Source organism: Panicum virgatum, chromosome 1K (assembly GCF_016808335.1).
Source record: "Panicum virgatum strain AP13 chromosome 1K, P.virgatum_v5, whole genome shotgun sequence".
NCBI classification, from domain to species: Eukaryota; Viridiplantae; Streptophyta; class Magnoliopsida; order Poales; family Poaceae; genus Panicum; species Panicum virgatum.
In genome coordinates, this window is record NC_053136.1 from 1,500,451 (window position 1) to 1,522,001 (window position 21,551).

Here is a 21,551-nt window from a genome sequence, read left to right on the forward strand (position 1 = left end):
ATGCAACCGGGATAGATACAGATAGAGAATAATAACAAGAGATACGAGATCGATCGATGCCATCCGCCTATCTAGCTATTAGCACGATGGTCGTTGCAGGCAAGCAAACAAACCAAACCGCGGCGGCATTCGATAAGCGTGTTATCTCGATCTTGTAACTACCTAGCATGCAGCAGCCGTAGCCGCAATGAAGAGCGCGTGCGTGTAAAACCTCCAGCTAGCTAGGCCCCCTTTATATATTACTAGAACATTTAACGCGTGTTGCGCGCCCTATCATGATCATCATAATAATTATGAATATGAATGCTCTATTGTTTTTACTGCAGATAATCATGTCATCTTAAAAACTCTTATATTCTATTAGCCATTTAGCGTATACTTATGCTCAATAATAGAGAAGGAATAATAGTAAAAAAGCAATAGTGAATGCAGAATTATAGAAATGATACGGCACTATATTGAGATCATAGCAGCACAACAACATCAATCATGGTATAAACCGAACAATTTTTCATACTGTTTCAAACATATCAAAGCACACATTAATTTGACAATATCGCAATTGGTGAAACAGGAAGTGAGAAATTGATATCTTGAGCTATTCAAAAGATCTAGAAACAGAAAACATTCCGAAGATAGTACGATAATCAATCAAATCAGATTAATATATACATTTTGGACCATCAATATCTACAATTTAGAAAGCTGATGAGTACAAAATACATATAATTCGCCATTCTTGGCAGCTGCATTTGATCCCCTAATATTTACAAATTGCATACCATCTTGCACACTGCGTATTTAAAAGAACAAATGATAAAGACCTACTGCCGGCGCTAAATAATGGGGCCGATCTGCATCTCCATCTCTCAAGAGGTCTAAGATCAAATATAAGAACACAACGTGAGTCTGGATGGAATGTTAAATGCTTGCATGAAAACACTGATGAAAATGACAAGTGAGCTCGTCATAAAAGAAAGGGTAATGCTATAACAACACAACGAAACAGGAAAAATGAGTTGAGACAACCTCAACAAAATACCATGGAAGCATTATGAGCAAACCTACACCTAATTCAAGAAGAAACTAATAGAACTTAGAGGTTGGCACAGAGTTAAAAAAAAGCAAAACATCTGAAGAAACCGTACTGTTAGAAGTTAATCTAAAGAGTAAAAAAATGTCAGCTGTATGTCTATGATTTGGAAGATGTGAGAATAAACATATCTCAACTGAAAGAGTATCTAGATTGAAGAAATAGATAAATTAGCCTATAGTGTCAGATTCTACCTGTATCCAAGGTCCCTTGACATAGTGCTGTCAGGACCATCTTTCATAAGAGCAGATTTCTTATCAAGTCCGGTAAATAAATTTCAATAGTTGAAACCTTTATGATCGCAAAGTTCAGAAAGCTTACACTTTGCTATTGCAATCGCTAGAGCTTTGTGTCAGGCATCACCAAGAATGAAAGCATTTGCGGGTGAGCAAACTCCTAAGAATAAAAGGAGGATCAAAGATAAGCAGATAAACAGATAGAACCATGAAACCAGCAGAAACCATTTTATTATTGCTAGAACCAAAGAATGAAGAAAACTTAACACAATTATGAAGTCTCCTCGTTGGTACCTTCCAAAGACAATATGCACAGGAGAATCACCTGCCATGCATGAGAGTTTGGTTGGCACTGAAGGCAGTGATGCAGGTCACTTTTCAATAACTAAGCTAGAAACAGTTGAATCATTGTCCTCTAAATTTTGCGGCCAAGGAAGTGCTTCTGAGCTCAAGGTAAGAAACATTGAAATATCATTCCCTTATGTGAATTGCCTCCTCCATTGATCAACACAGCAGTACTGCTTTTGCACCCTAGCAGTTGATGATAAATTAGAGAATACAATAACCTAAATTACATGTAAGAGGATAGGTTGTTTCGTACTTTTATTCATAAAGTGTTTAAGAAAAATTGTAACAACGATATTAGGAATTGATTAATACAAACCATTTGTGGCCAAAGTTGACTACAATTTCTACAACCCTGCGTAACTTACCTTGCAGTAGGAAAAAAGAACCTGAATAGTAAAATATTTGTAATCCACATATGCTAATGCTCCAATGGATGAGAAGGACCTGAACTTAATCCTTATGCAAGGTAAATTCCTTCTAACATTTCAGAAGAACTTAATCCTTGGTTTTGATTCTTTTCTTGGATTTGATGTTTTTAAGCAATGTATACTGACCAACGTTGTCGAATTCAGGCTGGTTCATTCTGAATATGCATGGATGATCAACGGATCAAGGTGCTCTAACAGTACATAAGATGACTTAAACATATAAACCTAAGACTTTGGACCATGAAACTACACAACTCAGTGAGGGACAAAGGAAGCTGATTCAGTAAAGGATCTATTTGCAAACTTACTAATATCACGAAAGGGAATATGGCAGCTTTATCTATCAAATAAGATGCATGGCTAAAACAGTGTGGATGGAATTACCTCATAAGTGTTTTGCAATTGCCCTAAACTCATTGAACTTATGTTAATCTCTCTACTAAACTCTAGACTTAATAAATATGCAAAGCACAATTGGTAAACAGGTGTAAGCAAAATTGAAAGAAAAGAAAACAATGTATACATTTATGCCCATTTGATCGAACACAATGAGGCCGTCGTCCATGGGAGGTTGACGGCGCCAGCAATACGGAGCAGGAGGGGGCACGGAAGCTGCAGATGCACGGTTGGTGACCACCTAGCCGAGCTATTGTACAGCACCACGCTGTCCTCCTCCAACCTCCAGCCACGACCACCCGGTCCACGTGCGCCTCTGACTCGCCGTCCTCCTCCAACCTCCAGTCCTAGCGCCGCCGGCCTCCGCCATGGCCACCCGGTCCCCGTGCGCCTCTGCCTCCGCCTGGGCCTTGGCCTCCTGCTTCCCCACACGGGCCTCGTGCCCGGCGGCGGCCTCGGGAGGAGGGGGGATGCAGCGTCAGCGACCAGGAGCAGGGAGCCGAGGACGACGGCGGCGGAGCGCGGCAACGGAGAGAGGGCCGCAGGGGGAGAGAGAGAGAGAGAGAGAGAGCGGGGGAGGGGGTTGTTTAGGGGGGTTTTTGAAAAAATGCCTTTGGGGGTTTCTGCAAAAACAACAACACTCTCGATTTCTTCTTCTTCGCATTGAAATAAATTTTAATTTGAGGATCTATTTGAAAAATATTAGAACGCGGTTGGCTTACGATCCAGATGATCTGTACTTCATTGTGTTTCTAGGAAAGTTGGAGGACTATTTTGTAAAATATCCAGAACGCAGCACTGATCGACACGCGTCCATCCTTTCGCGTGGAGCGCGGAGGGAGCAGCAAACAGTGGTAGTTTTTAATCAACCGGATTGGAGTACTGAGGAATGTTGAGTACCTTCTCCTGACTGTGATGAGTGAATTGTCAACCGTGCGGTGTGATCGTGCGCTTAGTCTTTGGATTGCAGGTACACGGGCGTCAAGTGTCGACGGAGAGCTGCTATGGTGGTGCTGTGGCCGATGGACCGTGCGGTGGACGGCGGTGAAGGGCAGCCGGGACCGGAGCTCGTGCCGGGCGGTAGCTGTGGTGTCCACTCCTGGATCGAGGGCGCAAGCGGCGACGGAAGGCGGGTTTCTTGGTTTGCGCCACAAAACCAAGGAGGCGGACGGCGGTTGAAGACGCCAAGTCGTGGAGGCACGGAGGCGACGGGCGTCGACGGCGTCTAGGGCCTCGCTGCGGGCAAGGAGGTGACGGGCGTTGGGCGGCGTCTAGGGCCGTCAGAAGGCCGAGGCGGGAACGACGTCTAGAGCCACGACGTGGAGGCGGGAATCTTCCCGCGCGTGGAGTTTTGCCGGTTTTCTCAAAACCGGCCACCTACCCGGGTTTCGCGGACCCACCAAAACCGCGAACCGGATCTTCTTGGACATGGCGGCATCGCATAGAATGCTTTAGGTCGAAGAAAGAGACTCCGCCGTCGGATGAGATCGTGTACATGTTTCCGGTTTTGCCCCTACGGGCGTTTTAGTGTCGAGTTTGAGTCGAGGGCATTTTGGACCCCTGCGTGGGCACCTTAAATACCCCCTCACCCTCTCTCTCTCCCCCCTCTCTCTCTTTTCCCTTGCCTGGCGCCCAGAGCAGTAGCTCTCTCTCCCGTGCGCCACCTCCCTCTCTCTTGTTCTTCCTCTCTTCTCCTCTCTAGGGTAGGATTTTGGAGATGGATTTTTGAGACTCTTGTACTGAGATTGTGTGGGAAAGGAGGCCCTTCCCTCCTTGTGCCCTCGGGGCTTTTGGTATCGTGTTAATCTCGTTCATCTTGTGCCACGTTTGGATGAATTTCGATTTTCCTTTGTCGATTCTTGAGTATGAGATGAGAGGTTGTTTCGTGGTGATTGTGTGACTCTTTGAAGTGATCCTAATCCTTCTAGCCAAGTGCTAAAACCCTCGGAATCACGAGTCCCCTCGGATCGAAGTTTTTGGGTTCTAGAGAAAACCCCAATCTTGGTCGGAATTTCTTCGATTCCTCTCAAACCATGGAGTGATTAGTCGATTCCTTCCGTGGACGTGTTCACAAGTCCTTTGTGATCATGCCTTCGAATTTTGGTGAGATTTGGACTTGATTTGATCCTTCGATCATCGGATTTTTGGGCGAGGCGCGGACTGGAAAAGCGTTTCTGGACTCGAACAGAGTTTTTACCTATCACCGGTTAAACCGACGCTTGTGGTCATGTTGCGTCGGTTCAACCGGTGAGTAGGCCGTTCTGTGTTAGGGTTTTGGGCGTTTGACTCGTTGCACCGACGTTTAGAAATTGTTGAACGTCGGTTCAACCGGTGCTTAATGCGATTTGGTTTGCTGGTTCTCTGGACAATTGAATCGACGCAAGGACTTTGATTTTGTCGGTTTAACCGGTGCATTGAATTTCAATTTTATGATCCCTCTGGACAACTGCACCGGCGTTGTTGTTTGATTTTGCCGGATCATCCGGTGTGTAACACCGGTTGAACCAACGCTGTTCAAATCCATCCGTCGGATCAACCGGTGCTCACTTTTCTATCTGCTGCCAGCTCTGCTCATCGGTTGAACCGACGCTGTTCAAATTTGTGCATCGGATCAACCGGTGAGTTATACCGTGCTATTTCTCACACTGTTTTTCGGTGATTGCTTCCGCGTTGGATCTTGTTTGTTCCTAGGGCTTTCTTGTGTTGGTGTAGCTCCTCCATAGCTACTTTACACTGTGCCTAGGACTCTAGGGTTGGGCGTATACTTCGGGACTAAGCCGATCTTTCCGTTTGAAAGATTTTTTAATCAGCTCCCATTCACCCCCTCTGGTCGCCCCTTCGGTCCCTGAAGTACTATACAATTGCTTCCTTGCTGGCATCAAGATATCCATGGATCCATCCATAGCCAGCAACAGCAACATGGAGGACCAACAGGTCGCGGCTGCAGCGCGGGACCTCGCCGCATTCTCCATGCTGCTCCTCAGCCACCTCGGCGGCCACCACCAGGAAGAGCAGCACACGAACATGGCCTTCTCGCCCATCTCCTTCCACGCCATCCTCTCCATCCTCGCGGCCGGAGCCACGGGCGCCGTGCGGGACCACATCGCCTCCTTCCTCGACCCCGCTGGCGGGGACGCACATGCGGCTCTCGCCTCCAAGGTGGCCTCTTACGTCCTCGTCACCCACGAAAACTTCGTCGACGAGGTCGTCGTCGACGACGAGGACGAGGGCCCCTGCACCACCGCCCGAGGTCCGGTGCGCCATGGGCGTCTGGGTGGACTCCTCTTGGCTTGTCCTCAAGCCCGCTTTCGCGGCCATGGCACCCTCCAAGTACAAGGCCGAGGCGCAAGCCATCTCCTTCAGACGAAACACGGCCGAGGCCCGAGCAGAGATCAACAGGTGGTTCGAGAGCAAGACCGGCGGCCACTTCCGGCGCCTCCTCCCGGCGAGCTCCATCAGCGCCTCCACGCTGCTGGTCCTCGCGCAACGCCCTCTACTTCCGGGGCTACTGGTACGACCACTTCCTACCGGAGATGACGCGGGACGGAACTTTCCACGTCGTCTCGCCGGCCGGCCACGAGGAGGTAACCGTGCCCTTCATGGAGGGAAGCGAGCTCCACGCCCGCATGCAGATCGGCTGCCACCCCGGCTTCAAGGTCCTGCGGATGCGCTACGCCGGCGTGCGGCGCGAGCAGAGCTTCTCCATGTACATCTACCTCCCCGACGACCGCGACGGGCTGCCGGCCCTGGTGCGCCGGCTCAGCTCCGACCCGGTCGCTCTCCTTCACGGGAAAGCCGTGCCCGACCGGCTGGTCCCCGTCGGCGAGCTGCGGATCCCGAAATTCGACGTCTCCCTCAAAGCCGACGTCTCCCGTCTCCTTGCAGACCTCGGTCTGGACCTGACGCTCTTCCGTCCGGCTTGTTTCTCGGAGATGGTGGCGCTGGCCGCCGACGATGAGGAGGATACGGATACGACGCTGCCGCCGATGGCTGTCCCGTCGATGGTCCACCAGTGCTCTGTCCACGTGAGAAAGGCACCGTCGCTGCAGCGGCCGCGGCGCTAGAGATTCTAGGATTTGGGATGGGCTCTCCGGAACCTGTCGTCGACTTCGTGGCGGATCACCCATTCCTTTTCTTTATCAAGGAGGACCGTAGCCGCGTGCTTGTTTTCGCTGGCCAGGTCGTTGACCCTTCTTCGTCCCAAGATATTAATTAGTTGTTCATCGATCCATCGATCAGCATTAAGCTAGCTAGCCAAGTCGTCCCCTCCTTTATTTATTCATCTATTATTATTAGCAGTGTCTAGCTATGAATTTACTACGAGTCTGTATCACTACCGGAAAACCAATAATTGCGGAGTGTCGCGGCATTTGCCGAGTGCCAGACCACGGGCACTCGGCAAACATGATCTTTGCCGAGTGCCAGCCAAAGGGCACTCGGCAAACACGTGGCACACGGCATGACATAACTTCGCCGAGAGCTGGCCGTCGGCAAAGTATGGCACTCGGCAACCATTGTTCTTTGCCGAGTGCCACCGGGCCTGCACTCGGCAAAGACCGCGCACGTGTCCAGCACAAGCGCCCGCCGTGCGCCGGCCGTTAGGGTGGCTCACGGTGTTAAGTCTTTGCCGAGTGTCTACACGTGGCACTCGGCAAAGATCGGCAAATCTTCTTTTGCCGAGTGCTCGGGCTCCAGCACTCGGCCGTGGTTAATTTTTTTTTGAGCTTTCAAATTTTTTTTTTGTTCTGTACTTAAATTTGAGAATGTAATGCCTAGTAATATAAATACTTTTATTGATTGGTTTACTATTTTTTTTGTTAATTTATTTGTTTGCGGGGAATAATCGGTCGAAGTCAATTTAAAATTAGAAGTGGGTCGAAATTTCGAAATCAATGAATGGAAATTTGATATTGATGTACGTGAATCAAAACTGATGCCGTACGCGCGAAAAAACTTAAAAGTTGAAGCATCTTTACTCGGAAACTTGATCACAAACGTGTGCACGGATGTTCGGAAAAAAAACAAAAATAGCATACAACGTCTGAAAATCATGGGACTTGTGCAAATCTCTTGGTTTCAAGCGAGGATAGAGTGGAAAAAATTGACAGCGTTTCGGACACGTGACAATGTACGCCGCTTACAAGCCGGAGAATCTCCGGAGAAGTTTCAAAGAGATTTGTAGTATCCGATTGGATTTGTGGTTGAAATGAAAGTCGCATATGATTTTCAACGTGAAACTTTTTATATAGAGAAATAACAATAAAATATGTGTCCACTGAAAATTTGGTTAATTTTTGATTTCGTTATGTATATATAAAATTATTTTTGGGACACATTGAAAATCAATATATATATATATTTAGTTTCAACTTGATCTTTAAACGCATGAAATAATAGGATTTTTGCATGAAATCATGAACCATAAATTTTTGCATTATTTTGGTAAATTATTTAGTTGATAGTCACTAAATTTTTGTTACATACCTCATCAAAACAAATTTGTTGATATAAATTAAATTCGACTTTAGAAACACATGAAATAACAGATTTTCTCGCATAAAATCAAGAAACTTGAAATACAAATTGTTATAATTTGAGTTTGAAATAATTATGCATGAAATAATATTTTTTTAATTCATGGTTTATCTGCATTCTAATTCGCAGTTTATTGTAAAAAAAAAATTTGCCGAGTGCCACCCGACCCGGCACTCGGCAAACATATGAAAGAATTATTTTTTAAAGGGCTTTGCCGATTGCCAGATCGGGGGCACTCGGCGAAGTGGGGGGTTCAGGACTTATCCCGGCGCCTTCCACACACACGCACGCCACACACTCGACACACAGACACGCACGCTCACGCTGCCACCGTCCCGCCGCCGGACCGCGCCCCCACCCTGTAGCCGACCCGCGCCGCCCACGTTCCGCGCCACGCCGCCGCCGTCGAGCCCTCGGCCCGCCGCCGACCCGTGCCGCCCCCAGAGCGCGCCCCCGCCGTCGACCCGAGCAGCGCCGTCGCCGCCCCAGCCTCGGCGTCCCGGCTTCGCCCTCGCCCCGTCGTCCCGCCCCGCCCCGGCGACCCGCCCCGCCCGGGCCCGCGCCAGCGCTGCCGCTGGTCCGTGCCGCCCCGGGCCGGACCACCGCTCGTCACCGCCTCGGCCAGCGCCATCCTGCGCCGCTCCGGCCGTGCCGCCCCCGGCCCGCAGCGCCGCCGGACCGCGCCCCCGGCCCGCGTAGCCGGCCGCCCGAGGTAATTTTTTAAATATTTTTAGTTTATAATTTAAATGTTTACTGTTTATAGAATTTAGTTTTTTTATTGTTATTTATATTTTGTTTATATCGAATTTAGGTTATTTAGTTTATTATTAGATAGTTATTTATAGTTTGTTTATATAGAATTTAGTTTATATATATTCTTAGTGTGTATTTTTAATTTGTTTGTTTATTTAGTGAAGTAGATATTTATTTAGTTTATTTTAGAGTTTATTTCGTTTGGATATTGATATGTATTTAGTTTATTTAGTAAATTATGTTCGTAGATCGCGTAAACCAGTTAGGCGTCTCCCGTTCGGAAGAGATACGACTGGAGATATGCAGTTTTTTCTGCATATCTTTAATCGTATATGTTTCGAATTGTCCACGCTTCTTTGGACAGCCCGAGGATGTGTAGATGGGGTCAGGTTCTATGGTCCACTCTGATCCGAGTCAGAGTTTCGGCATCACCTCCCTGTTGTTCTCGGGATACATAATCTCCCTTTCGGGACGTGTGTCTGGAGAACAGCGGGGAGGTGCTACCGAAATTCTGTCTCAAATAGGAGTGGATCATGGAAGCTGATCTTATCTATGCATGGTCGGGTGGGATTAGGACCTATCTTTACCTACTAGAGTCTAAGCCGAATTTTGATAGTAGTCGCTGATATATTGGAAGATGGATGACCATGAGTGGATGTACACTGGCCGGGTAACTCGAGCTGGCATGACCAATGAATGGATTGAGAAGACTAACGAGTTCTTGGAAGGGGCATGGGCGCAAGCTGAAGGGTCGAGATTCATGTGGTGTCCCTGCAAGAGTTGTGGAAACTATAAACGAAAGACAAAGAAGGTCATGGGCGAACATCTTGTCAATTATGGATTTACGCCAGACTATACCCGGTGGATCTTTCACGGTGAAGCCCATCGTACGAGGGACGAGGTCGTGAGGCAACGCATCGATGAATGTGATGCTGCTGGTGGGATTGGAGACATGTTAGACGACTATGAGGAGGCACATTTCGGTGAAGGACCGCAGGAGGAGGAGCCAGAGGCAAGCACAAATGCGTTTTACGAGATGTTGGAGGCGGCACAGAAACCTCTTCACGTCCAAACAAAGGTTTCTCAGCTAGACGGCAATGGACGCCTTATGGCCTTAAAGTCCCAGTTTGGCCTGAGCCGAGACGCCTTTAATAGTATGTTGACCGTTTTTTGGAGCATGCTTCCGAAAGATCACATTCTGCCCAAGACAATGTATCAGGCGACGAAAATCCTTAGTGCACTGAAGATGCCATATGAGCAGATACATTCTTGTCCTAATGGGTGCATCTTATTTAGGAAATAGCACGAGTCTGAAACTTACTGTCCAAAATGCAAAGCCTCAAGATTCCTGGAGGTGGATGCTAGTGACGGTCAGCCTAAGAGGCAGCTCACGATTCCTGTGAAAATCGTATGTTACCTTCCGTTCATTCAGAGGATCCAAAGACTCTATATGACCGAGGAAACCGCGAAACAGATGACATGGCACAAAAAAATTGTTCGATACAACCCAGATAAGATGGTGCATCCCTCCGACGGTGAGTCATGGACTCATTTTGATGAGATTCATCATGAGAAAGCTAAAGAAGCTCGTAATGTACGTGTTGCGCTGGCAACCGATGGGTTGAATCCTTATGGTATGATGGCCGCATCGTACTCATGTTGGCCCATGTTCGTTATTCCCTTGAATCTCCCCCCCCCCCCGGCGTTCTCTTTCAACGACAAACCATATTTGTGTCGTTGATTATTCCTGAGCACCCAGGGAATAAAATGAGTGTTTACATGGAGCCTCTAATCGATGAGTTGATCAAAGCATGGGAGGAGGGGGTGTGGACGTACGACCGAGCGAGAAAGACAAACTTCAGAATGTATGTGTGGTACCACTACTCTCTGCATGACCTCCCAGGAGGTCGAGGAGGGGGCGGCAGGAGATGAGCGGGTGGTGTGGTTGCGTGGACCGTCGCAACTCCCGCGACGTCCGATACCTCTAGCGAGACGCCCGATGATTTGGCCACTAGAGCAGGGGGTTTGTTGCTACGGTTTGTTGCTACGGTTTTTAAATTTAAATAAATAAATGCAAGTTAATATCCGTCCTACACCGAACGATTGAAACAATACATGTCTTATAATAATTTTGATTTTGATAAATGATGACATGTGTGTCGAGAAAGTGATGCAGGGTAGTGGTCTATTTTTCTGTTTACTTCATTTTCCACACTGAACCCAAATAGAAGGTTCGCTTAGTGGGAACAGTTATGCAAATACTTGAGTCCATTTTCTAAAAAAATAAAACCTAAATTTAGCAATAATAAGGTCTGCTCTTATTATATCTTTGACTATGACCCTGCTCTTTACTCCCTCCATATTGTAAAGAAAGTCGTTTTGAGTTTATCTTTAGTCAAATATTTTACACTTTGACTATAAATAATTTTTTTATCGAGTTTGAAAATATGACAGCGATGCAAGTAGGTTCATCTTAAAATGTATAATTTCATAAAAGTATATATTGACTATATTTTATAATTTTTTTATAGAAAAAAGATTGTGGTCAAAGTTGATTTTGAAGACTGTGTCAATGTCCGAAACAACTTCCTTTACAATATGGAGGGCATTTTGGTCTAAGATTTTTTATAAACATCTCGAAAGGGTACGTAATGGTATGTTTGGAACAAGTGTGAAATTGTAATGGTACCGGCATAGTTTCTCGAGAAGTAATGGCGTGCTTCAAATACGGTAGAGTCCTGGCACAGATCCAATTAACCCTTGAATATTAAGTGTGCCGTCAAATTAATTTTCCTAATGAATGTGGTTAGATTCCTAGGGAGACATCTGATCGTTCCCTAGGAAAAAGTCTTTCTCTAGAAAACTTCGTATACTCCTAGGGCAACATGTGGATTCCACTAGTGTACGTTTAATTGTTAAAGGAACGAAATATTGTGCAGAAATATTTTCAAAGTTGGCGAAAACCCAGTGAGCTCCCACCAGAGCAAGCCTATAGCGAGTGATTGAATGAGCCAGTTCCAAACAGTTCTCTTTATCTATTCCCAGGTCTGATAAGGTTTTTTTTTTACCTTTTTCTAAAATCTTAGCAAAGGGCTTCCATACTCATGTAAGAAGTTTTCATTAAATTAAAGTAGCAAAATAATATTTATATTAAATTAAAAATCACATCTTGAGAATTTAGGGACCTGCATGACGACACTACGAGACAAGTTTATGGATCTGAAAATGCATTTTAAGAGTTTAGATAACTATGCGACATATTCAAATAAGTTTGAGGATCTGAAAATTATTTTAAAAATTTAGGTACGTAGATGACACATCTGAAAATGTCGTGTGCTTTACTCCACGACATATGTAACAACGGCGTTGTTAAATTAATGCCTGCAGCTTGACAGACGACGAAACAAGTTGAAATCCGTATGAAAAAGGCTTTAAATAGATGTCCCCCATGGTGGACCAAGTAACCTTTGCTTGCAACTTAAACATCCTGCCCAACACAATTGTCCCCTTGCTGCAATTGTGCTTCTGGGAGGCGAAGCGGAGCTCATGGGTGCTCTGCTTCCTGACATGCCCACACCCACGTTCCTCCGAGGCTATCTCAAATACTAGCTTCAATTCACAGCCTAATTCCACGGCCACCACTGCAGCTGCCACAGCTTTCTTACCCTGATCTGCAGAAGAAGGTGGTGACGGCGCAGACGCGTCGTATAGCACAATCTTATCAGAGTATCCACAAGTGTATGCTGCTACGGTGTTGAGGCTGTAGCCTGCCCTGGCCCTCTTGACTCTGACATCTATGGTCGCCTCCACAGCAAACCTGAGAAGAGCGAAGCGGATGTCAAGCGGCCCAAGAGGGCCAAACAGACGAACTCTGTGCAGCTGGACATTCGGATCCACTCGTGCCTGCGTGAACTCAAAGCATCCATCCATGAGCACACCATCCTCCTCCTCCTCGGAGGCATCAGCACCATGGCTGCTTTTAACCTTGAGACAGTATTCAACAATGATGCTACAAGGGGCCGATATCCCTCGAGCAGGAGGGGTCAACAACAGATCACGTGCATCCTGTTTATTAATTTCCAGAAACAGTTAGCTGGCATTAGTAAAACGGGACATACTAAATCAAAGTTACAACAAATAATTAAGGTGAATTCAAATCGCAAACACGATCCGATATTATACTAACCGGGGTAATTTCTTGGGCATGATCCGATGATCGGTGAAAGGTATAATTCCGCAGCGGATCAACGTATACATCGTCCCGCACCGCGATGAAACCATAAACGCTCATCTTCTCACCATGAGAGAAATCACCAGCAAACCTGATTGAAAAGAATTGAGCAAGATCCGACGATACATATATTGACGTGCACAGGGCTTCGTAAAGCGCTTGCTACCCAGAGAAGCTAATTAAGAGAGTTGGCAAAAGTAAATTCATGAGTATAAGATCAAACTGATATAGTTTGGAAAAAGGGCCGAGAGAAGGAAAAAAAAGGTAGTAGCATTATTAGAAGCAAGGTATTACGTACTAGGGTTAGTGTTTGTCATCCGGAATTCCCTGTGCCACCAATGTAAGCACCCAGGATAAGGATTACGTGGCATAATGTTGACGAAACTAAACCAATCCTCGGGGTTATCGTCTTTCAACTCACAAATTGTCTCATGATAGTCTGTGTTATCTTGTGAATATTTGAGAACATTCTTCAAAGCCAGCTCTGTGGTAATAAAAAAAAGTATCATAAGCGGCGCTTGGTAAAAATTAGGATGCACAGGGAATAAACCAACCCAATGAATGTACATGCAAGTCATACAACATTGCATACCACCAAATAAAATATGTAGTACAAAGTATGATTTTAAATAGCGGGCTATGGGCTATGACAAATAGCAGCGTATTTTTTCTGAGGCTAAGAGGCTATAGCGAGCTATGTCAAATAGCGGCTTACTATTAAGCCATGAAACACTGTGTTCGGCAGGCTGGAGCTGGAGTGCTGTGAGAGAAAAATACTGTTACCTGGCTGATGGCTGGAGGCTGGAGGCTGGAGCTAGAGGGATGTGAGAGGGAAGTACTGTACGGCTGGAGGCTAAACCACCAGCCGAACGCAGTGAAAGTATATACCTGTTGTCGGTCAAAACTCACCGGCGAGTAGCGACAGGCAACACGAAGAGCCGGGAGGTCGCCGGGGCGCTGACAGTCACTGCTTCCTCGGACAACGGCCCGCAATCCGGCACACGCCGAAGATTCCGGAGAATGTAAGGCGTGCCACCTGACCTATACCCGATCAGGAAGGTGCGAACGTGCTTGCGACGATTTGACTGCATACACAAACACGTGGAAACATGAGTCCGAGCCGTGATCGGCTCCCCGGGACGACTCTTGCATCGGTTTTAAAGAGCCGATCGAGTCCCAGTGTCAGATTGGATCTGCTTGTATCCGGATATTGATAAATAAGGCAAATAACTATAAAACTACTTCAATTAAATCTAGCTGATCTAATCCACGACAGTAAAAGCCTCACTGTCAGATCGGAACATCCTACATGTAATTGAGCCTAATGAGCGTAATAAATAACTAAACCTTAACCAGAATAGAGGCCTAAGAACAAGCTAAAGCCGATTCCCAGATCAATTCCCTGTTAAGACTAAGGCAAAGCATCTAATACGTCACCGGATCATCCAACCCGTTTGCAAGGCCTAACCTAGCAGATATTACGCCAATTCTTAAGTATAAGAACAAATCGTAACAGATTAGATCTACTAGATGGAAAAGAAGCAGAGTGTTGTCTCCGTGCAACTAATTCTATGCAACAAGAATTAGTATAAGATTAAAATGTGGCTGCACAGAAACAACATGATATTCGTAGATGGTAAGCAACAAAAGCATAATGAATCTACTAAAAGCCATGCTACGAACATCAAGATAACTAGTAATACTCGCCATAAAAAACACTTCAGTACGAGTAATACCAAGGTAAAAGCAAGAACAACACTGCCCTGATCGCTGAAGCGATCAGGGCAGCATGGCGCTTACTTGGATGAAACCCTAGAATTAGGGGTGCAAGTGCGCCGAGAGTTGTTGTTTACAAAACGTGATGACGTTCCCTCTTTACGAATATCATATGACACATATTTATAGTCCGGAGACTTGGAAAACAATCTAAACTAATGTGTCCATATCAGACTCTACCTCTAACTCAATCTGAACTAAATCTAAGGATATATGGCCCACATAGCTCAAATGCTCACGCAGGAGCCGATTCGTAAGGCTTCTTCAATTTCTTCGTGGCATCACTGTTGCAAATCATAGATTAAGTAGGCTCATTAGATTCGTCTCGCGATTTACAGCCCATCTATGCAAAAGATTTTGTAAATATACTTCATTTAGTACTCCATGCATATATCGAAACATTCGATGTGATGGTTTTTTCGTTTACAGGGTTTATGGGGTGGCAACTAAACAGACCTAAGTTGGCTTACCAGCCAAGTCTCTATAGGTCTCTGAAAACTTGTTAGTATTCCGGTTCCAACGACCCGGGTGCACTCCAAGTACAACCTCCCAGAACGATTCCTCGGCCATGTACTCTTGTTCTTCGAGATCCAGCTGCGGCGGAGTCCCCGGCGGCGTTGAGAACTCCATGTTAAGATGAACTGTAACTTTGGGGCCGATTTGATTCTCACGACGATGAACAACGACGACTTCGGGTTTGGGGCCGGTTCGTCGGCGGTATGGCTTCTTTCCGGCCATGGCGCGCGCTAAGTTAAGGTTAGGTTGGCGGCCGGATTAACAGGCTGTCTCGTTATATATCACATGCATATATAGCATAGGAGTAGGTCGCGGTTACATCCGGCGGCGGCGGGGAAGCAAGGGACTCTTTGCACACGTGGGCTGGCTGTTGCAACGTTTCCTAACATGCTAAGCCCTCGTCAGCAAAGGATTGCCGCCAAATCAAGCCGAACACAGGCCGAGGCCCAACCGGAGCCCTCGTCTGCAAAAATCTGAACAGCCGGCCCCCGAGCTCTAGCGATGCCCGTCGAGGTTCGGCGAGGCCTCGTCGGCGCTCAGCCGCTCAGGCTGCCGCCACTTCATGCTTCTCCGTCCAGAGCACTCGCTCGTTTCTCCATCCCCAAAGCTGCGCGAGCTCAAGCTTAGCGCAGGAGGAACAGCGTCCTCGCCAGCGTGGCTCAGACCATCCAGATCCTACGCATGTTGACCTTTTTTTTTAGCGACCGCGCCGGAGCGCATTTTTCATTAAGAGGAGAATAGAGAAAGTAGCATTATAACACCCTGTGATCACGATAGAGATCACTGCGAACCTAAAGAAATTTGAACACTATTATACAGTGACTAAATCGCGACCAAGATGTGTTAGACCACATAGCACCACATTATTCTCCAACTGGGGGAACAACTGAAGATGTGTTAGACCAGCATAGCACCACACTTTTGCCTCGTCTAAAATTAAATCTGCCACTTCAGCAGGTGTCAACTTCACCTTTCGAAAGATGTGTTTGTTTCGTTCCTTCCAGATCGATCAGGCTACTAGTACTATCAGGGAGTCAAAAGCTTTTCTCTCTTCCTTCCTGATTTGTTTTCGTGCTGAGAGCCACCAATCAAAGAAGTCTTGAAGTGTGCCCGTGGGAGTGAGTCTTTGCAAGTTGCATCTCCTTAGTACTATAAACCAAACTTCTCTAGCCAATACGCATGGTGACCTCTACACCTTATTCCGGTAGGTGCCGGCGGCGGCTGCTCTAGGGTCTGCCTCGCTTCCATCTGCGGCGCGGCGGCCGGCGGAGAGTCGGAGACGGTAGGAGGCGCATACAGCATTTGGTCGTTTCGTGTTCGTAGGTCCAGCGACATTGTGCTGAGTTTTCCCTAACAAATTGTTTGTTCTTGGCAATTTTTCATGAGTCAGGATCTCACGGACAACTGAAGCTGACGAAGCTGCAGCTTGAGCTCTTGATGACTGCACAAACTGGAGCCATTACAATTCACTATAAGATACATACAACGCATTATTTTTCTTCTTTTGAAGGCAGATACAACGCAATTGAGATGTCATTGTCTGTGCTGATGAATAATGATGGCTCGTGCTTTCTATGTCCATGAACCATGAATCAACTGTCAATCACTGACCACCGATAATTAACAATAGAAGTACGCCATGCTATCTCACACCAGTCTACTCTGATGTTCTACTGGGCAGCTTTTCTGGCGTGATATTCTTTGCTACTCTACTCTCGGCTGTATGACTGCATCATCAATATATTCTGCATCATAATATTAATCTTCTGATAATACACTTTCACAGCACAAACAGAAATATTCTCCGTGTACATTGCGTGTTCAGATGAAACTTTACAGACCTATCCAGCCTGATCGGTCTGGAGCAACAAAACAACACATCGTCAAGTCAAATCACATGCACTAACTTACATGATTACATCCACAGCATTCAGGTATCAAACATGATCTACAAGAAAAATGGCTTTCAGACAGCCGCATGATCATGGTGAGGTTTCAGATCCATTTCCACCTGGTGAATTGTCCACTGCATGCCCTCCAGTTTCTGCAGCTCAACCAGGTTAGCAATGACCCATCAACCATATGTTAATTCATGGCAACAAAACTGAGCCAGATTACCTTTACAATCTCATGGTACTGCCTTGCAATCACATCGAAATGTGGATCCACACCCTGATACTCACGTAATCGTGAAATCTGACAGACCAAATATAATAGCAAACAGTTAAATGATGGACAGAAGATACTGGATTTAATGATTTCTTCTCAGATGAAATGGATGCAAAACAATTGCTTCCACTCTTTCTCCATAAATTATAATGTGCAGAAAATACTGGGATTCATTATTTCTTCAGATGTAATGGGTGCTAGTAAGATGGCATTAGTTCTTTCTCCAAACATGCAGTTAAAAGCGGTAACTACTGACAAGCAGATCCCAGGTTCTTGCTATGAAACTGCATAAACTCCTGAAAGAAGCAAAAAAATGTACACAAATTGCCTCCAAAGCAGGACTTTGTTCAACCATGCATGATTAATATACTAGTGCCTCTGATGTTAGCTCCTCCATACAACCTCTAGGTACCACTTAATTCCTTAGATGTTTTTTTTTTCCACTCAAAAGCAGCTGCAAGGTATTGGCTCTACTGAAGTTGTGGTTTCTACAGCCCTCTTTGTGAGCAGAAACCAAAATTTGTGGAAAGTGCATCCGCGTGTGTTCATTTTGAGAACTTTTGGCTATTTAGGGACGAAATTTTTTGTATCTTACCGCTTCATTATAGGAATTGGATGCCTCTTTCGTGGCCTCTACAAGATACTTTCTGCACAAGCAGTTGATATGTTAAGAAGTTTCTTCATCAAAATAACAGTGCGCCCAACAAATCAAATCAATCAAGAGAATAACAGGTGCAACTTAACTATAACACCAACTTAAAAAACAATTGCCTTAACCTTACCTGATCCTGTGCAGTGCTGGTACAGTATCCTTGGTGTAGGTGTCACGCAACAGATGATGCTCTAGATAGCTGGAACCAAATATAGAAAATGTTAATCTAATCTTTTAATGCTTCAGCATTTGAAATAACAAAGAACTGTTGTACAAGGGAGAGTCAGCTACATGAGTATAGAGCAACATCTGCAATACTATGGTCAAAGATGCAGGTGCCAACCTTAATTTAGCATTCATTGTTCGGCACCTTTTGATAAGCCAGGTCTTCTTCAGATCATCCTGTTAGCCAATAAAAGAGGTTAAGCACTTAAACAAGAAATACTAACCATATGAAAAGATTGCATGTTTTATCCAAAGAAATTTAGTCGCGCAAAGGAACATGAGAAGGCTTACATATTGGTGCTGATGCTCAAGTTTCTTGTCTTTAACAAACTGGATAAGCACAGCAAGAATTTGCTCCAGGACCTTTTACATTTTGAGAACCATAAGTAATTAATTAAAACTCAGAGAAAGAAATTGTGCTAAAATAAAGTGGGTGCACTTCTCAAAATTTAATCAACTAGGAAAATCAAACACACATACATTATAGTGTTCAGCAAATTTTCTGTCCATTGAGGCAAGATCCTCCAGTAAATGTGCCTCTTCCTTCTCTATCTCTTCGATGATTAATTTCACCCTGTCAAATGGGAAGAAAAGATAATGGTAAATACTTATCCCAGATGCATGTTCAACCATCACAGGCTCCACATAAGTTACAATTCGAAACAAGATGGAAAATTGAAGAAAGTTAGCTATGTAAATGGATGTGCTTGCCCCCGAGAATGGATGGTAAGATGGTATTGATAATACTAAAAATTTGCTCGAAACAATCAGATGGAAATGTAGGGCAAGAAAGTTCACCTTTCTGGAAGCCTGGCACTTGATATTTGACTGATTGATGATGAATCTGCAGCAAAGACGTTGCCATGAGACAAAAACAACAGCCAAAACAAGAATTCTGAGTGTTTGTTTTTTCTTAAATAGATCTACCCAAGATATTTTGCATAATAAGGAGGAAGAGAGGGTGGCAATTTATAAATATGCAAATATAATATATTCCCACTGACCCCTTTCATCCATAGCAAATAGATCAGCTAAAGCATCACACTTGGCTTCTAACCGGGCTTCAATCTCCCTAGCCAAAGTTCTCTGATAATCAACCATGTCCTGCAATCCATACCAAAGCAGATGCTTTCAAAGTTCTCATGACCATTTTTCTACTTTTTTTCACTCTTTGATAAAAATGATAAAACCCATCATAGGTAATAAATAACTAATAAGTGATCAGAAAATAGGGTCACATTTTGCAAGGTACATATTGGAATCACCAAATCAAACAAGGTAAGAATTGGCCACTTAGGAAAAAAATTAGCTGTTCTCACCACAGACATGGCTGGCTGCTCTTGTTGCACTTGGTAGAGATAATCTGATGTGATTCCGAGAAAACGATCAGGAACACCACCAACTCCAGGTTCAACTGCCTCCGAACTGCCACTGCCAAGGGCAGCACCAACAGTCACTGCACTAGCGGTGCTGCTATAGTTATTGTAACTTGTCGACATTGAGCTTGAGCTGGGTGTGGCACTCGCCAGAGTACTATCAAATGAGCTCCTTGACAAGGTGCTCAGCTTTTCAATCTCCTCCTCATGGACCTCCCCGTCCTGCGAGAGCAGTGGGAGCCTCAACCTCTGTGCTGCCTCCGCGACAGCCAAATGGTGCTCCAAAGACTCGTACACCTGGATTCAGAATGGAAATAGTAAGCTCGGTGACTAAAGAGCATTTCTGTCAGATAATTTGTTGATGATTGCTGTGTCAAATAAATGGAATCAACAATGAAGAATTCCCACCATCTATTAGTCACTGACTACCCGCCCAGCTCACATTTCAAGCTCTTTTTACAGCAGTGAATGAAAAATGGAGAGTGTTGGGAGCACGAGAGAATGCATAACCTGCGGGGAGCAGTTGAGCTTCTTGCCGGCGCCAGCACCAGCTGCCGCATGGTACTCCTCCACCATGGCCACCGCCTCCGCGTACACCGCCTGCCGCATCGCGCCAGATCTGATCAGAACCCCGGAGTAAACCCTAAAATGCAGATCCGACGAGCGGGCAGGGGTGACTCACCAGTGCCTCGAGGTAGAGCGCGCGCTCCGCGGCGACCTCCTCGCGCGCCTGCAGCGGCAGCAGGCTCAGATAAGCAGCGGCGAGCGCGGGGCAGGCGGGGGAGCGGCGCGGGGCAGTCGGGGGAGCGGAGCGCGACGTACCTGGAGGAGGTCGGCGTGCGCGGAGTTGGAGAGGAGGGACGCGTCGGGGGCGAGGTGGTGCCGCTGGAGCTGCTCCACCAGGTGCGCCACCTCCGGCGGCGGCGGAGGGAGGGACGCTGCCGCGGCGGCCTTCGACATCGCGGGCGTCGGCGGCGACGGTCGCGGCGGGTTGGTTGCGAGGTTAGCGTTTGAATGGGAGGGGGTGGGCTTGGGGGATGGCGGTTGGTTGGTGGCCGTTGGATCGGGAAATGGACGGGTGAGATTGCGGCCGGCCGTTTCGGTGCTCCCGAGAATATTGTGCCGCGGCCGTCCGGTCGTCGCCTGTTGCCCCCTGACAGTGCTGTGCAGACGATCGGTTTCGGACAGCTAAAATTTGGACACTCCCTCCACCGGACGACGGCGGTAGACACTCAGATGTTTATTTAGTGTGAAAACTCGTTTCTAATCCTTGAAAAAAACTCGTTTCTTGCAGTTTTGGGTTGGTTGCTACTCTCTCCATCTTCAAATATAAAGTATATAAAGTATTTTAGTTTGTCCTAAGTAAGAGTAGTCTAAGTTTGACCAAGTTTATAGAGAAGAATATTAACATCTAACACATCAAATATGTAATGGATTTAATTATTCTCATTTCATATTTAAAATATTATTTTTTAAAAAACTCAGTCAAATTTGAAATAGTTTGACTTAGGATAAACCAAAATGCCTTATTTTTATGTCCAAGGGAGTACTAGTTTGGTGGTTTGTAATAACTATGAAAGTTTTCTTGTAGCTACATAGTTGTAATTCATGTTTTTTTTATGAAATACCTGCGTGAAAAAAGGCCACAGCATGTTTGCTCATGCAATCTGTTTGGCAGCTCCGCTGACAGTGAAATCTTAGTTTGCCATTTGAGTCAGCAAATTTGCAATGTATATGAATCCATATCGTTTCCATCATGCCGGTAAAAGTGCCAATCAACCTTGCCCCAGGTTACACCCTTGCTTGTGCGGGCGTGC

At 45.9% G+C, this 21,551-nt stretch overlaps 1 protein-coding gene, 1 long non-coding RNA gene and 1 pseudogene across 2 annotated transcripts; 1 reads left to right on the top strand and 2 right to left on the bottom strand.

The window, feature by feature from the left end:
* Positions 1–620: 620 nt before the first annotated feature.
* LOC120700151 lies at positions 621–3,062 on the bottom strand. Its single transcript, XR_005685791.1, has 3 exons — positions 2,629–3,062; positions 1,624–1,860; positions 621–1,489 (listed from the first exon to the last, which is right to left on the bottom strand). It is a non-coding gene; the product is annotated as an uncharacterized LOC120700151 (long non-coding RNA).
* Positions 3,063–5,420: 2,358 nt separating this feature from the next.
* LOC120647665 lies at positions 5,421–6,717 on the top strand (annotated as a pseudogene).
* Positions 6,718–17,036: 10,319 nt separating this feature from the next.
* LOC120700202 (AUGMIN subunit 4-like) lies at positions 17,037–20,761 on the bottom strand. The gene is made up of 13 exons (XM_039984451.1): positions 20,557–20,761; positions 20,417–20,464; positions 20,245–20,334; positions 19,678–20,031; positions 19,363–19,462; positions 19,157–19,202; positions 18,839–18,932; positions 18,650–18,721; positions 18,477–18,535; positions 18,264–18,332; positions 18,077–18,128; positions 17,431–17,508; positions 17,037–17,356 (listed from the first exon to the last, which is right to left on the bottom strand). Exons 1-13 carry the CDS (start codon positions 20,692–20,694, stop codon positions 17,279–17,281), a joined length of 1,278 nt encoding a protein of 425 aa, XP_039840385.1. The 5' UTR covers positions 20,695–20,761; the 3' UTR covers positions 17,037–17,278.
* Positions 20,762–21,551: the final 790 nt, after the last annotated feature.

Excerpts from the sequence above, each read along its gene's own strand:
- LOC120700202 (XM_039984451.1), bottom strand. The coding sequence starts at position 20,694 with ATGTCGAAGGCCGCCGCGGCAGCGTCCCTCCCTCCGCCGCCGCCGGAG. Across the intron at positions 19,203-19,362 it reads ATTTGCTATGGATGAAAGGG|ATTCATCATCAATCAGTCAA; the intron begins GTCAGTGGGAAT and ends TCTTTGCTGCAG. Across the intron at positions 18,333-18,476 it reads ACAATGAATGCTAAATTAAG|CTATCTAGAGCATCATCTGT; the intron begins GTTGGCACCTGC and ends ATTTGGTTCCAG.